Genomic DNA, 17,807 nt, shown 5'->3' with positions numbered 1-17,807 from the left:
AATTTTTTTTTTAACTGTAAGAAGGAATTATATAATTGAACTGAAACTGAGGGAATTGAGAGGTCATCAGAAACTTGTCTAGACCAAATGGGCTCTCTTCAACCCATACATTATCAGGTAAAGAAAAAGCATATTCATAAATAAATTCAGTTGCCATATCACAGTTCCTCTTGACAATCTAGAAAATTGAAAACTATGAACCTTGGTGAACATTAACAAAAGGCACAAGCGATCACATCAAAAAAGAATCTCCATCATTTTAATTGTCACGTAATTTTTTTATCTCTATACATTTCACTTAAAAATTTAAGGATATATTAATTATTATTTTATCAATAATATTTCTATTATTACTGGTTTTTAATTATAATATTACAAAATTTATTATAACATCTCTTAATAAAAGAGATCAATGACATAACAAATAATAAAAAAGGATAACAAGTATTTATGCAGGGTACACTAACATCTAAATTTGAGCAGAAAATATGACCCATCCTTTGGATTTCCGATTAGCAAGGCTTAAGTGAATCTAATGGAAATTCTGAATGATTATCCGACCACATGGGCTATTTGTAAAAAATTACAGTTCAAGTTATAGCTCTACTCTACCCAATCTTATCATAATCACGTGCCAAAAAACTCGAACCTCCACAATTCATCTATCATGAAGCCTCCAAACCAGAAGGGGTATTCTTTACCCGTTTGTTCTTTGCATCTTCCATAAAGTTTCTCCAACACCACAAAACCTGCATCAGTCCACCATTTGCAACATTCAAAAGAAACACCCCTGGTTTCATCGTAAACCATGTTGACAAAAACTTGACAAACACAAAAAGGCAATACAAGCCCAGAAGATGCCATTTCAGATCTTTTTCCTATAAAATAGCAATGCAGGAGCATACACATCAAAAGCAAGTTAATCAACAGGTTGTAATAAACAAAGGAACAGAGAAACTGAGCATAGAATCTTAGAAAGAACAACATAACATGCTCAAAATATACCTCAGATCTCTGAAACAATTCTTGTGTTATCTCCTTCAAGAAATCAGCCATAAGGCAGCCAACAAAGAGGCCAACAGGAATGATCAGTTCACAGTTTACAGAGAATGTATATACAGCGTCCGATAAAGAGCTAAAGACGAAAAATAAAACAAGAGACCACTTCACCGCCTCTTGTGTAAGAGACAGTAATCTTTCCAAGAGCACATGCTCAGCTTTTCTCCAAGGAAATTCTTGAACTGAGACTGGCACCGCTTCTCTAAGTTTCTCCTTCATGATCCCAATCTGCATATTAACCTCACTAGGCTCATTATGGTCTGCCACTGATGCTTTAATTGAAGGGGTGCGAACATGAAATCTTTGATGTGGAACATGTATTTTCGAACATCTATGGAATTGACAGGGTTGGCATCGAAATAGCTTAACCTGCAAACCAAGAACAAAAAGATATTGCTATGAATAAATGAACACCAGGATGTTATTTCCAACTATTACATCCTGTTAAAGTTATATCATGATACATAAATTGTTGGAACCGCAACTCAAGTGGAACCCGTCGCACAGACAATATGGATAGCCACGAGTGATCAAGATGACACAAAAATTAAAAAAAATGCACAAACTAGATGTTCTAACCTACACGTTTTACTTCAGTTTAGTCGTGATATCAGAGGACTATAGTTCCAAATCTCTAAAGTTTCCCATTCTTTTAGTATGTTTGGATAAAACACTCTTACATCAGAATCAATTATGTCAACAGAAGCTACTCCCTAGTATAATTGATTCTAACTTCAAAATCTCAAAACATGCACTTTCTAGTTTGTAGCCCTAAGTGTTACTTCCTTCTTAACACTTTTTTATCTATATTCTGCAACTTTCTGAATGAATGAATGTCTCTCTTCTTCAAGTCCTACATCTCATTTCTCTTATTAGTCCTAAAATACACTAACCCCGTTGGATTTCAGTAAAATCAATAGCAGAAAAATTTTCTTCTATAGAAAATGACAAATCATCCAAATGAAGCAGAAAATTAGAATACATAAAAGAAACAGCTGAATTTCAATAGCCCAAATGAGAAAAACCATGGCGCATAGAAAAAGGTAGAAAATGAGCATACCCGGAACTTGGGAGGTAAAGGAACTGCAAGCGAAGGCAGAACCGTCATGCTTAGCTTCTTCTGCTCTACTGCAATTGCAATGCATCATCATCACCATCAACCTCACGGTCTGTATAGGGATTACGCATGTTGACACCATATGGGCCTGACCCAGTTTGATTGGTACCAGGCCCACCTTAAACAACATAGAATTTTGACCAAAAATAAAATGAAAAGAACAACACAAAAGTGAGGTTGTTTAAATGAAGGGTTAATGGTCAAATTGATCCTGTGTTTGTAGTGACTTTTGATTTTAGTCCCTCCCCGGAAAAAACTAGCTGATATCTCCCTGCAGTTGCAAACATTTTGGTATTAGTCTCCGCCGGAGAGCGGAGCTCCGGCGAGGATGTCCGGTGGCAGACCAGAGCTGATGTGGCTTTATCCACATCATTTTGATTAAATTTTAATTCCACATATATATAAATTAATAATTTAATTTAATTAAAAATACTAATTTAAAAAACGTCATTAATTATTCATCATCATCATCTTCACTTTTCATCATCATCAATTGAAATTATCTTCACTCTTCATCATCATCTAAAATCATCAATCTCCATCTCTATTGTTTTTTCACAAGATAATATTTTCATTTCCCACTTCCTGTCCAAGAACAGAAACCAAAACAAAGATTCAGTCATAACATAAAATATATAGAAAGATTAAACTAGACTCAACTGAATATGCATATAAAAAGATATGATCTTGACAATCAGACCACGGAGGGTGAACACGGATGAAGTTTTCAACTTCAAGGTCAACATTGTCGCAAACCCTTGGGCTAAAGATAATGGAGCTTTGACCGCTTCTGCTGCCGCCAGACCCCATTCCTTCATCTTGTAATAGAAAATTCTCTATGCACTCTTCATCACCCAAACCCCCAAATTAAGAAGATACCCAGAAAATCCACTCCCATCAATCTGGATCAACCCTCACCCCAACCCCCAAATTAAGATACCCAGAACATAAGATCAAGAGAGAGAATTAGAATAATCCCAAATAGGAAAAATCCCCAAATCTCCGTCAACAACGAGGGCTCTGAAGCCTCATCTTCGTCGCCGCCCGTGAACCCCTTGAGTCTCACCCATCTCTTTTGTGAACTCCTCTCTCTCAGACCTCTCATCTTCTCTCTCGCTCCCTCTTTTGCGTGGGGGTGGGTTCATGGGTTCACTGGGTGTGAGTTGTTGGGTTTGCTTGTTTTTGAGTTTGTCAGGTTAGGAAGAAGAAGATAAGGGTTTGATGGCTTTGGAAGAACAAGATAAGGTTTTGTTGGGTTAGGTGCTGGCTTTTGGTTAGCTACTGGCTTCTAATTTTTGCAGGTGAAGGAGATGGAGGAACTTTATGAAAAATGTGGTGTCGTGAAGTCCCTGTTTTGGTGTGCATGCGTCGGTGGAACGATGTTGCTTCATATGTTAGGATAAGCTTTCATTCTTTGATGGTGGATAATGAAGATGAATGAAGATGGAGGTGGAGGATGAAAATGGTTGATGGAGAATTAAATTTATTAATGTTAATTTGAGATTTAAACATGTTTAATTTTTAAGTTTTAACTTTTAATTCATGAAGAAAGATTTTTTTTTGTAATTTCAATTTTTTAGTACATAATTTTAATTTTAATTAATTTTTAATTCCATGGCTGAAAATAAATTTAAATCAAAATGACGTGGATAAAGCCACATCAGCTCTGGCCTGCCACCGGACATCCACGCCGGAGCTCCGCCCTCCGGCGGGGACTAATACCAAAATGTTTGCAACTGCAGGGAGATATCAGCTAGTTTTTTCCGTTGAGGGACTAAAATCAAAAGTCACTACAAACACAGGGATCAATTTGACCATTAACCCTTAAATGAATTATTATTAATATTAATTAAAAAGTCTTTCTCTTAGCATTTTAATTTTTTTTGTTGTCTACTAGGGTTTGAACAAAGACAACCAGCCGCCACCCCCTTTGGGGGTTTCTCCTCCTCTATGGAGGTCTCTCCTGCTCTAGGTAGGTAGTTTTCTCCCACAATAGGTGGGTTCTCTTCCACAGTAGGTGGATATGCTACCCAATAAGTGGGTTTTTTCCTTTTTCCTTTAGTTTCCCCTGTTTTGTTGCTACCTCTTGTCCCCTCTGCTCACCTCCTCCCACCGGTCGCCACCGTGCTGCAGGCTGTGCCTCCACCATCTCACCCGCGCCTCCACCACCGCATACGCCTCGCCCGCTTCCTCCGCCTCTGCCATATACGTGCTCAGTTGCCGGTTCTGCTCTGAAGACCTATAGCAGCCACCTCTGTCTCTTCAAAGGCTTCTTCGCTACTCCCTCCGATGCCACGGCCATGACTTCCACCCCATCCTTCAACTGTGGCTTCCATTGTTCAAGACGGTACCTCTTAGCCTCATCTATTGTTCTTCCAGATCTGGTCTGTTGCGGTTTGTTTCCCCTCTAAAAGAGGTGTTGAGCACCTATGTTGAGGATGGCCTTGTAGCAATATTGCTGACGGCAGAGCCGGCAAGGTAGAAGAAGTGACCTCTAAAGTTTTTCAATATCAAATCTTCACTTCCGTTTGCAGCAGATCTTCTTTGGTTTGAGCTTTGGAGCCTCAGTTGTTCCCCTCCGCCACTGTTCTGCCACCTCTGTTGGCTAGGGTTTGGAGTCCCTGAAGCTAGGGTTTGTTTGGCCCAGTATTCTTGGGCTCAGTACTATGGGCCTGATCTTTGGGCTTGTACTTGCAAGAGTTCCCTTAAATCTCACTTAGTTCTAACTCAGTTTAGATTTTTCTAAGTAGTCAAATGCTTAAGTGTTAATGAACTGTTGCAAGTTTTTGGGCTTATGACCCAATTCTCTTCATTCAATATGTATGATGTATTATGATCAGTTGTAAGAGCCGTTGGGCTACTTTTGGGTATTGAATGAATTTGAACCTTCGACCAAAAAAAAAAAAAGAATTATTATTATTACAAGCTACTTCGTCATATGTTTTGGAGTTAATTTTTAGTGTTTTTTTTCCCATTTTGAGGCCTCACCTCTTTCGCAATCTTGACTAGGGATATGTTAGCCTCATAGATTTTTTTTTACATCGAAAAGATAAATTGCACCCGCCAAAAATCGATCACTGGACCTAGTGGCGGATGTACCTCTATGTGAGGGGGTTCAGCTGAACCCCCTGAACAAAAAAGTTTTGCACTTACACCCATATATAATATTTTTTTAACCCCCTGAAAATTTTAAATTATATTGGTAGACCAAGTTTTGCACCTATTTACACCAAAGACCCACAATCACTTTCTCCTCTCACTCTCTCTCACACACGCGCACTCAGCCACTCACCCTCTTTCTCTCGCTACCATGAGTCTCACCAACTGAGAAGTGAGAACTGCAGTCCGAATCATCGTCTGCAAAATAGTTCAATCTCAGATTATGCTTCCTTTGTTCAATTTTTCTGTTTCGAGTTAGTTAGATTGTTCTTGAAGACAATCGAATTATTCATTTATCTGATCTTTACTGAATTGTAAACGTTCAATGAGAATAGTATATGTTTTTGGTGTTTTCAGTTTAGATTTTTCACCTCAGTTGGATAATTTAAACTAAGATATTTTGTAAAATGCTGATTGGAGATAAGTGAAGTAATCTGCACTGAAATCATCATCATCACATGTAATCTCCACTTAAGGAGTGAATATTTTTTTACTACATGAATAGCAATGAGTTGAAGCTTCGTTGTTTATATCCTTCTTCGTCTATTCCAATTGCTTGGTTAACAAAATTGTACACTATTTTTCGTATACTTTTTTATATTACTATGTAGTCAATATGAGCTTATTTTTATGACAAATGACTCATTCTCTAATACTCAACGGTTACTAGAAGTGGTTCTTTACGCAAAGTTTTTCATAATTGGATTTGTCAAACTTGATTGTTTCATTTGTAGGAAACCAATAACATAAACATAATGAAGGAGCATGAATTCAATATAGAACAATAGAAGTTCAATTGCAGTTCCTAATAGAAGTTCAATTGCAGTCCCTAGAAGTGTAAGAAATAATTATTGAATGTCAAAAGTGATACTAAAATGATAGATATTAATGAACCAATGAATCATACATACATATTTCAAGTGACGACTATTTTTTCCTCTGTTTTTACTTATTTGGCTGCTATTTTCGTTAGTAAGTAAAATGATCAGAGGATGTCGCTTTTATAATTTCTGCAAGTTTTATGTAGGATTTAACTTTATTCAGTTTTTCCTCAATTGAGGGGAGAAAATGATTGCTAGTGTTAGTGTAAGTTGTTCAACAATTTCAGAATATGAAATCACGTAGATGACAACTATGACTTGTATAATTTGTGATGTATAAACATATTAAAGTTGTTTTTAATTATATTTTGATCGATGTGTTCATTTGAAAATTTTGAACCCCATGACCCTGGGGTCTTGGATCCGCCACTGCCTGGACCTTCCCCTACTCAACTCATATGTCCCTCAGCTCCTACCACATGAGTTATCATACATACGGGGTCAACCTTATAGTTTGTTTTGTGGTGTTTACTTTTCCGATGTAAAAAAATAAAAGTTATTTAATAAAGTACATTAATTTTAAGTCAAATTACTATATATGTTCCTTATTAACCATCCATTTTGAAAAAATAAATTGCTCTTATATATCTGTCCATTTAGTTAGAGCATTAAATGTTGTTTTTCTAATAGTGTCATTGTAAGAGAATAAATAAAAGATAAAACACATTTTAGAGGGCAAAATATGAAACAAATAATATTTTTAAAAAATTAATAAAATTAATTGCATTTCTTAATATGTGTATTTTCTCTCGCCGAACATAATGATGTAAGTTTTATCTATTTAATCACGGCCTATATGGTATAGGGATGGAGGTGCTCGACAGCTTGTCAACCTACTGGCTAATTGATCACGCCATTCTCTTATTAATTTCTTGGTTGGTCATTTGTCCACCAATCAAAAAATGGGAGAAAAAAGCTACTAATTTTCCACAGAAATTCAATGCTCGAATTACCTTACTTCTTTTGCTTACAGAATCTTCATGAACTTTTCAATTTTAAAGTCACAGAAAGAGGAGTGCTATTATCAATACACACTTTCGAACACTTTTTATGTGACTGATTAATTTTATAGAAGTGAACACATTTCTTTAACTAAAAAATTTGTTGGCTTTAAAAATAAAGGCTTATTAGCACTTTTGGTCCACCAGGATTCTAAAATGTGTAAACGAGGTCCCTAAAGTTTAAAAATAGCATTTTGCTACCCGACATTGATCTCCGTCAACAGTTTTGGTCCCCCATATTTCCGTCCAAAAGTTAACGTTTTTAGTCTGAATTGACTTTTTTAAAATGACGTGGCATGCAATTAGGAGGGAGAAGGGGTATTTGGAGAGAGGAACATCACATGCCTCTCACGTGATTTAAGTTGATCCTTATTTCTCCATCTCCATCGTGTTCTTCTCCTCCCTCTTCATCTCTTCTCCCCTAAGTCACCTTGTTCATTTTTTTTTTGTGGATTTAGGCCCCTTTGTTAAAGTTTTTTTTTTATATTTGGACATGCATTTTTTTAATAGATAATTTTCAGAATTATTAACCTTTTTTTCGGATAAATGAAACTAAAAAACAAGATAGATGAGTAGATGACTCTTTTTTGAAACAAAGACAGAGAGGTCTTGCCTCTTATTATTGAATAGAGGTCATGCCTCTTTTTACTGAAGAAAGACATAATGTAAAGCAAAATGATCGGGCTCTAAAGGCCGGATAAAACATAATTATTTTGTGACAATACCAAAATTACAAGAAACAATTGAAATAACATTTGATAAATTGCGTTTAGCAATCTCATCATTGACCTCCTTCATCATCTTCTCAAGATGCATCTTGATATCATTAATATCTGTCACGGTCAGACCTTCTGGAAGGGCTCCATCTTTCACACAATTGAAGACAGGCATGGTCAGCTCCTTCTCACGAATCAGTTGATGCACCTTGCTTAGTTTGTCTTGTGATTTGGAAGTCATCTGTGTCATGAAGCTCTCCTGGTTCAAAGTCATGTTTTTCTTTTTCACAGGTGTATTCTGGTACCTCTCAATCACCTTCTTTGCTCCCTTCACATTTGGCCAAATCTCTGGTTTGGAATCAAATGAGCTGGGAATTATAACACATGCTTCTACTCCATAGAGAGTGGTGAGTTCATTCACCTTCTTGATGATATTATTCTTCATTTTGTTGTATGAAATCTTTCTTGCCTTATCATCAGTGATATAGGCGAGCTTCACCTTCTTCCTATCCATGCCTACAATCACAAAGAAAATTATAAGGATTTTGGAACTTTGATGCAATACTTGTTTGTAGCGTATGGGTTTTATAGAGAGATATCTTATCTACGCAGTTGTAATTACATCAAGTCATTTGGAAACTGTGTACTGTCATGGATCCCAAATATTAACATATTTAGGAATAAATTATTGTTATGTTTTACAAATAGACATACTTACTGGATGTCATGCGTATCAATGCATTTGCAAATCGCCCGTCCAGAGAAGATCAAGTTGTTCCATATAATTATTAAGAAATAATTGTGCATTGCAAGGTATTATCTTTTTTTCTTATTTTAATATATATTTTATTTTCAGCATTTTCCCGATATACTGATAACATTATTGCATATGAAAAATCATATGTACATTAAATTTTATTTTATTTTTATTTATGTAATAATATTAATGCACACTTTTTATTTAATAACAGGCTTGGTCCCCTAACATATTTCCGTCCAAAAGTTAACGTTTTTGTCTGAGTTGGCTTTTTTCTAAAGGGTTAAGGGTCATATTAGTTCCTGTATTTGTAAAAACGTTTGATTTTGGTCCCTCAGTCAAAAAACCGCCAGTAACTGTATTATAAACCGCCACTAACTGTAAAAAAACTGCCACTAATCGTCATTTTTTAGCTAAGGGACCAAAATCAAACACTTTTACAAACACAGGGAATAATATGACCCTTAACCCTTTTCTAAATCATGTTTTTTTATAGGTAAATGTTAGTGGTTAATTATTAGTAAGTTAGAAAATTCCTTCAAAGTTCCCTTCTAGGATTCGAACCCTGGACCTTCCCCTCCCCAACCCTTATGCCCCTAACTCTTAAATCACGTGGCATGGGATTAGGAGAGAGAAAGGCTATGATCCCTACTACAGAGAGATTGGTTAGAGTTGGTGATTTAGGGGAGAAGAGATGAAGAGGGAGGAGAAGAACACAATGATGATGGAGAAATAAGGATCAGCTTAAATCATGTGAGAGGCATGTGATGTTCCTCTCTCCAAATACAATTTCTCTCTCCTAATCTCATGCCACGTCATTTAAAAAAAAGCCAACTCAGACAAAAACGTTAACTTTTGGACGGAAATATGCTAGGGGACCAAAACTATTGACTGAGACTAACGTGGGGGTAGCGAAATGCTATTTTTAAATTTTAGGGACCTCATTTGCACATTTTAAAATTATGGGGGACCAAAAGTGCTAATAAGCCAAAAATAAATAAATCAATCACATAAAACGTGTTGGAAAATGTGTTTCAAAAATAAACCAATCATTTGTAGAGATAATGCATTGGTTGTGATGATTAGCGCACTTTAGAGAAGTTAAATATGTGTCAATGGTCTTGCATAATTTTCTAAAGTGAAGTATCCTGAGATTACTCTTAAATAATTATTTTTAATTAAATTCATTGCCTTTAAATTAAAACAAATCAACATTGTTGGAGATTTAATTTTTTTTTTTTGGAAATTGAGATTTAATTTTCAATTCTTGTGAATAAAAAATACACATTGTCCAACCTCTGCTATTTAGTGTGCTGATTTTAGTTGGGTAAAGTTTATCTCACGGCTACCAATTCTTGAGATACCTTACCCAAGATAAAAATAAAAATTAGCATTATATGATTTTATATGTCCTGGATTGGGGCAAGTTTGGTGTTTTACTGGCCCAATAAAATGAATTATTTTTTTTCTCTTTCAAGATTTTTTTTTTGTTTTCCAAGGTATTCTCGCAGCCGGCAGCCATGAGACTAATCCTCTGAGATCACGTTAAGTGAATAGGAATCTCCCAACAAATGTTTCTTCATACACACGCCTAGGAATCGAACCATATACTTACTTAAGGAGTCCAACTATTTATCAGTTATGTCATACCTTGTTGGAATCATATGCCAGAAACCATTGCTTTCTTCATCACTTTCACTTTGTTAAAAGGATTTTTCTTACTTTTTTTAAACCATAGTAGCCTTTAGGGAGGTGATCTTCAAGTCGGGTAAAACTATTATAAAAGGTAAAATTATACCCTTAAAGTATCAAAAATAGCTATTTTTATAGGGGTTCGGACTCAAAACTTAAAATCTTTGCATAAGTTAGAACAACTCAACACCAATTGAGTACGCTTCATTGTAAAAATATGGCTTAAATATTCTTTTGGTCCCTAAAATTGTAAAGGGAATCAACCCTGGTCCTTGTAAAATTTTCGCATCAAATTGGGTCCCTAAATATTTTTTAATCTAATTAAAGACAAAGTGTGTCTAAGTCTGATGTGGCTTGTTTTTAATCCTGGTCAGCTTTTCCACGTGTTTTTTTTTTAATCTGAGTAATGCCACCGAGTAAAATATAAAAAGTAAAAAAATTATTAAAAAATTCAAATAATTTTAAGGCTTAAATACTCTTTTGGTCCCTGAAATTGTAAAGGAAATCAATCCTGGTCCTTGTAAAAAAATTAATCAGAGTCTTTTTTTTAAATATTAATTACCATCATATTCATTATCAGTAACATTAAAACCTAGAAGGATAACAGTAAATCCAGTAAAAAACCAAACTAGAAATGGAAAAATACTTCTATGGCTAGCAAGAAATCCCACCACACAACTAAAGTTACATGGAAGATTACAAATCTGGGAAAAAAATTTAACCTTGCGTCATGGAAAACCACACTAAATACATGATTCAAACTCCTTTGGTACATATCGAATGTTATGCAATAGAAAAATTCAACCTTTACATATCACCAAATATGAAGAAGCTTCATCATCATTCAAAAAAAAAAGAAACAAGCATCACAACAAGAACATGACCAAACTTCCAGAACTACATGATCCGCCCAGGACCTACCATTCGCCCTCACCGAAGTAATAAGCTCTGCAACACCCATGAACTCTAATACGTCGCTTAGAACACCTAAACCAAAACGACCAAGAATGGAGGAAGGAAGGGTCACGTTCTGCGTTTTGAGGGTTGGGTGTGAAGAAGTTATTTTCATTGAAGGTTGGGTACAGATCGAATGAAAATTGGAGCAGATCAGAAGAGGAGATCAAAACCACAACCTCTTCATCTTCCTCTTCCAAGCAGAACCACAAACCATGGCTTTGTGATGGTGATTGGGGGTTCACCCTTGCTGGATCTGGAAGAAAAATATTTTCTTTCCTCATCTTTTTCCTTGTTCCTCATCCTCTGATGTTTATGGGTTCCTATCTTGCTGGATCTTGGAAGAAAAATGGGAGAAAAAAGTTGTTAACTTTCACAAATCTGGGTTTTTGGGTATTGGGTGAAGGAGGGATTGAGGAAGAAGATGATGAAGAAGGGGGAGGAGATGAAAAGAAACCCAGAAGAAAGGTGATGGATGTAACACCCCGATTTCGGTGGCGTCACTTTAGTAACCGAAAATCAAATAAAGCGGAAAAGCAGGTATTTTTTTTCTTGTTTTGTTTGAATAAAAAGACTTGTCGAAATAAAGACTCAACCCAAAGGCATTAAACCTCAACTAATGTACCATAAATTACAACCCTCGCTGTAAGTAAAAGTCATGTCACGAGTAACCTCGAGTGACGAAAAGTAACAGAAAGTAACTAAAAGTAGTGCCCGCAGGCAAAATTGCAACCCCTAGACAGGGTCATAAGTTTTATAAATACAGTCATCCAAGAAAGTAAGTCAGCCCCAAACGGCCTCCAAAAGAACCTCCTACGTCCGACAAACTCCCTGTGATCCTCATGGAAGAGAACCACACAAAAAGCTAATAGTCGGGGACCTACCCTGCCCCAAAATGAGAAATGACAATCAGAGCTATGACAACAACACCCCATATACTACACCCCTAACATCGACCCTCATCTAATCCACCATGAAGTCCGGGTCCACGTCGAAGGCTCAGTAGTAGACATTTCGCTCAGGATCCTCCCCGAGCGGGGGATCAACTCGAATCGTCTGTTGGACATCTGGCAGCAGGCCGACCGCCCAAACACAAACATACACACAAAGCCAAGGCGCGAGGGTCAACTCACAGAATATGATAAATAATACAAGCAACATGTGAAGAATAAGGGGGTATATATATATATATATGTTGTACATATACATATAAGTTCTGTATTGCCTACCCTAAGGTATATACATGGCATGTTATCGAATCTCTAATAACAACACAATATTCAATATCTCAACAATTCAACAAATAACATAACGATGTTCACCAATATCAAATCATCAAAATCTCAACATGTGAAGTTAGGTGATAAGGTTAGTCAAACAATGTATCGTCCTCCCAACGCACAAGTGTCTAACTAAACAAATGTACCCTGTCGTTTGCCCTAGGGTAAACGACGATGAAATCTCACGCTTTCATGAAGTCTCACGCTTCAGTGAAATCTCACACATTCACGAAGTCTCGCGCTTCAGTGAAGTTTCACGCATTCACGAAGTCTCTCGCTTCAGTGAAGTTTCGCGCCTTCATGAAGTCTCCCGCTTCAATGAAGTCCCACCCCTTCACGAAGTCTCACGCTTCAGTGAAGTTTCACGCCTTCGCAAAGTCTCCCACTTCAGCGAAGGTTCCCGTCTCCACGAGGTCTCCCGCCTCAGTGAACTTTCTGCTTTCACGAAGTCTCACGCTTCAGTGAAGTTTCATGCTTTCACGAAGTCTCACGCCTTAGTGAAGCTTCCCGGCTCATCCTTTGGATGGCTAAATAAACTGCTCAAAGAGCGAAGGGTGCTATCGCACTCAAGGATTTTCCTCACAACATAAGTGTTTAGCTACAAAACTCAACTCCAAGAAACTCAAGATAATGGCGACTCTACGACAGAACTCCAACAACAAAGAAAGGAGAGCAACACTCGTGAAACTACTCGAACCATCCAATTCATCCATCGGGTATTCAAAACTGCTCAGCGAGCGAAAGAGTACCAATGTACTTGGAAACTTATTAGTTTCCCTAAAACTTGGATTCGGCGACACTTCTCATTTTCCAAAACTAATATCCAAGCCCTAAGATTTCATATGACATTGTTATCATTATTTAAAGAGTTCAGAGGTTGTTTAGTGTCTTATGAATTTTCCTTGTAAAATAGTTTCCATTTAGGTTTGTCTCTAACCTTATGAGTTTAAAAGACCTCGTCATCCCAAGTGGCTCCCAGAGAAGGTCTCGATCCACTAAACAATAATGAGGGCCCGAACCTCGGTTTGTCCCGTCAAACTTTCCCAAAATCTCATCATGAGTATGGCATAACTACCCGTTTCCCCACACTCTGACGTTCCACAGATATTCGTATAATTGCACAGTATAATCAATATAATCCAGCAAATCATGTGCACAAGTATTCACATAGCTTATGATTATCCATTTAGCAAGTACAACATATGAATTAATCAATGGCAAATCAAAGCGATAAATAAATCCCAATCACCAATGTCGGCAGAAGCCCCAGAAAACGGAGACACACGTCTCAATCAGTTCACTCGGCTGAAGCCTCCAGAAAACACTTTCTAGTACAGTTCAAACAATCATAAGCATAAACAATAAGCAAGTCGAAGTTATCGACGCCTAAGTCATTATCTAGCAAAGTAAGTTGCCCTCACCTCTAGTTCTTCCAGAATTACAGTGTAGGTCACGCTCCCAAGCTTGCTCAGTCAAGCCCAAGGTTTCCACAAACGAACCTTAGAGCAAACTAAGCAAAAATCAATCAAATTAAGTCGATACAATCGAAACAATACTAACTAACGTTAGACAAAGCTCAAGAAGCTTTAGAGTACAACATTTAGGCACGAATGGAAGGGGTTTCCCCGAATGGATGAGTTTTGACTCGATTCAAGTTTTGTAGAAAAACACTTTATTCACTAAAACGTTCATAACTCGAGCTACAAAACTCAGAGTGACACGAAACCAAAGCCAAAATTTCGACAACAGAGAGAGCTACGCTATAGCTCAGACCATACAGACCAAAAAATTATTTTTGGACACAGCCCCACTGAAGCAAGTTTCGGCCACCCTAAAAAATAGGGCTTCCCGAACTTTTCCTTCGATCTAATTTAATTCCTAGGTATTCTTAGGCGATATCTAGACCAAAGAAACTCAGAAAAATTATCGGGTCGAAAACTAACACAGGGGTATTTTGGTCAGTGGTTTTAGCCCGAAAACTCAAAGTCGGAATTTTGAGAAATAAATTTGGTGAGCGTGTTCCTAACGACATTTATGACAACTAATCCTACTGGCGCTAAGCTCAGTCATGAGTTTTTGATTCAAAAAGCGAAGCTTTTACCCAAAAATGGGTTTTTCCTGAAAATTGGATCTCTGCGACGATTCGGCGAGATTCAGCAGAAAACAACCAGATATTCATGCTCTTGGGCATGTAGGCAATAAGTTTAGACACTGAAATCAAGTTATTTGGACAGTTTTACAAAAAGCTCAAAACTTTGAGCACAGAAAGACATAGAGAAAAGCGATATAATTTACGATCAGAGGTAAGGAATAACATTTATACCTTGAGGCCTACGCGTAGCAACGAACGGAGCGACGATCAGGCAAGAAACGACGAAAATCTCCTTCTCCCTCTCTTCCTTCAAGCTCGCGGGTTTGGTGCTCCAATGGTGAGGAAAATTTGATTTTTCCTCCTATTTATAGAAGATGGAAAACGCGGGAAAATGAAAATTTCGCGATTCCGATTTTTTCGGTGCGTTCCTCTGTGAATTATAAGATAGAATCTGGCGACAATGTTTCAGAACTCGAAACAGGTTTCTTTGAATTTAGGCAATCGATCCAAAAACAGTATTAGACGATTTAACCCGAAAAGTTACTTTTTGCAGTCGATGTCGGATCAGAAAACTTTCTTCTGAAGAAAGGTCCAAAACAATGAAAGAAATGAGTGTACGCATGTGGAATCTTTGTTTGAAGCTCCGAATAGAAAAAGTCTTCATCTACAGTTTATTTTAAGGTTCTTGAGCTATCAGAGATTCAGTTTCGGCAAACTTCCGAGAATTCGAATCGGACGTTCGTACATTCCAGGGTTTCGTGTCGAAACACCTGTCATGGACAGTAATAAGAGAAATTCTTATATTTCTCTGAATATATTTTTTTTTACCCTCTATTTTATTTTATGGCAGCTTTCTAATTTTCCATTTTGATTTTGCATGTTGTCTTTTTAAGAGCTGTTTGTAAGTAGTATACTGCAAATTAGCAATCTGATAATTGATTCCTTGTAATTGGTTGAAGTACCCATTGTACTTCATTATTTATACCATTTTTGCTTACCTAAAAAAAAAAGAAGAGTAAATTAGTCGTTTACTAACGCTCTTGCCCTAGGCGTGAGCGAATAAGACTCGCGCTATAACTTATATCGACTTTAATACTATTCTTAGTCTTTTCTTGAACTTTCTCCTTCATAAATTCATTCCATTCGATAAACACTTGTTCAGGTTTCCTTCACGATACATCGAACCTAGTCGTGAATAGGAATTTCATTAATTTATTCTAAGCTTAAAAACTTGGGTCTCACAATGGAATTCAAAGGAGAAGATTTGGTGGTGGTTTTTTTTATACGGACAGAGTAGAAAGGGAATAAAGTTTATTTTCTTTAAAGAAAAAAAAGAGTGAAAGGGTGGAGAGGATGGATTTACGGCAAAGGGAAAGAAGGAGGTTTGGGCATGTTTTTGTTCTTTTACAGTAGAAGAATGAAGTTTGATATATAATTCAGGTTTTTTCTTGGAGGATTTGATTAGGGATTTTCCAGGTTTCTAGAGGGATGAAGATGAAGGTTATTTTAATTTAGAAATTTCTAAAATTGGAAATCAAGAATTTTTTAATTAATAATTTTAATTTTAATTTCATTAATAATTAATTATTAATTTTTAATTCATATTTTTTATTTAATTACGTGTCAAGGACTAAATTGATAATTTCGGGGACCAAATTGAAACCCACGTGACACATAACGTGACACATGGACATTTTCCGTCCCAGGGACTAACGACTAAACTTAAATAGGGTCTACTTTGACCGACGTCAACACTTACAAGGATTTTTTTAACCATTAATGATTTCAAGGGACTATTATGACCGACACCTTCATTATTAGGGACTAAAATGGTGATTCACTCGTTTTGTGTGTGTCGCGCACACATAATGTAAATTGGGGGTTTTATGTGTAATTTTATTTAATTGGGGAGATAAATTAATTTGAGGAAAAATAAAATATATGTGTGTGTGTTAGGTGTGAATATAAATGAGCCGAACACAAACAAACATATTACAACTAATTTCGTCAAAACAATCATAGTGATCAACATTTTTTTTTTGATCAGCCAAACAATTGTATTAAGGGAAGTACTAGGTGTACTTCAAACCAAGAGAAACAAGAGGAACACAAAAACAGGAAAGAAAAACAGTTACTAAGCAATCCTAATCCCAGTAAGAACTATCAAAGTATCCACAAAGCAGTCCTAAACCAGGTCTCAAAAGTAATGTATGTGCAAGGTCCAGAAGCAATATAAAGATCAATCGAGAGCTCCCTGTGATCAACAAACAGCCAAGAATGTATCCAAGGAATTATAACAAAGACAGATATAAAGAAGGATGAATTTGCCATTCATAGAAGGAGCATCCAAAATCTTTGAATTTTCCACGAAGCCAAACCCAAGACCTGAATTGTAAATTGTCAATGACTTTATCAATGTCAATTTCCTCTTCTTTAAATATACTTGCATTTCTCTGAGACCAAATAGACCAAATAGTAGCAATCCAAATGACCCATGCCCCCCTTCTTTGATTCTTTGACCAACAAGAGAAGGTGTGTTGAAGGAAGTGATTCACACCATGTTTAGGTAGGATAGTTGAGATACCGAACAATTTGTAACAGGCCATCCAAATATTCCACGCAAAAGGGCAATAGAAAAGAAGATGACAGGTATTCTCCTCTTCAAGCATACAAAAGGGGCAAACGGCTTCCTCCGGTAAATGAATCACATGTCTTCGTCTAAGATTTCCTCTGGTTTGGATCCTATCATGAAAAACCTTCCAACCAAAAGCTATAACATTGGAAGGTGCTGGCACTTCCCATAAGGATTTAAAAACAGAACCCAGTACCTCATGTGTAAGCCCCTGCAGAATAGTATAAGCTGAGGAGACAGAATAAATGCCATCAGTAGTATCACACCAAATCCAACTATCACAAGTGCCCTGCTGAGGTGAGAAAGTATTAATTATAGAAATCAGATTTTCCTTCATAAGTGCCTCATTGTCCCTTAGATTTCTTCTCCACTTTAGGTCCCAAATCCAAGTACCACCATGCCAAAAGCCCATGTCTTTCACACTATTATCCTTTTCAGTTGAGAGCTGAAATAGCCGAGAGTGTTTC

General features: G+C 36.7%; 2 protein-coding genes across 4 annotated transcripts; both read right to left on the bottom strand.

The window, feature by feature from the left end:
• Positions 1-346: 346 nt before the first annotated feature.
• LOC130720464 (uncharacterized) lies at positions 347-3,644 on the bottom strand. Of its 3 annotated transcripts, XM_057571110.1 has the most exons (4): positions 2,877-3,630; positions 2,120-2,761; positions 1,006-1,428; positions 347-878 (listed from the first exon to the last, which is right to left on the bottom strand). In XM_057571110.1, the coding sequence occupies exons 2-4, from the start codon at positions 2,165-2,167 to the stop codon at positions 666-668; spliced, it is 684 nt and encodes a 227-aa protein (XP_057427093.1). In that variant the 5' UTR covers positions 2,168-2,761; positions 2,877-3,630; the 3' UTR covers positions 347-665. The 3 variants fall into 3 exon arrangements, with proteins under 3 accessions (XP_057427093.1, XP_057427094.1, XP_057427092.1); XM_057571111.1 differs by having other exon boundaries at positions 347-749; positions 2,120-3,644; XM_057571109.1 differs by having other exon boundaries at positions 2,120-3,630.
• A 2,371-nt stretch (positions 3,645-6,015) lies between these two features.
• On the bottom strand, positions 6,016-8,447 carry LOC130718982 (agamous-like MADS-box protein AGL80). Its single transcript, XM_057569634.1, has 2 exons — positions 7,952-8,447; positions 6,016-6,164 (listed from the first exon to the last, which is right to left on the bottom strand). Exons 1-2 carry the CDS (start codon positions 8,445-8,447, stop codon positions 6,016-6,018), a joined length of 645 nt encoding a protein of 214 aa, XP_057425617.1.
• Positions 8,448-17,807: the final 9,360 nt, after the last annotated feature.

This window comes from Lotus japonicus, chromosome 5 (assembly GCF_012489685.1).
Source record: "Lotus japonicus ecotype B-129 chromosome 5, LjGifu_v1.2".
Lineage (NCBI taxonomy): Eukaryota > Viridiplantae > Streptophyta > Magnoliopsida > Fabales > Fabaceae > Lotus > Lotus japonicus.
The sequence above is the reverse complement of the archived record's forward strand: the minus strand, read 5'-3'. Positions and strand labels throughout refer to the sequence as shown.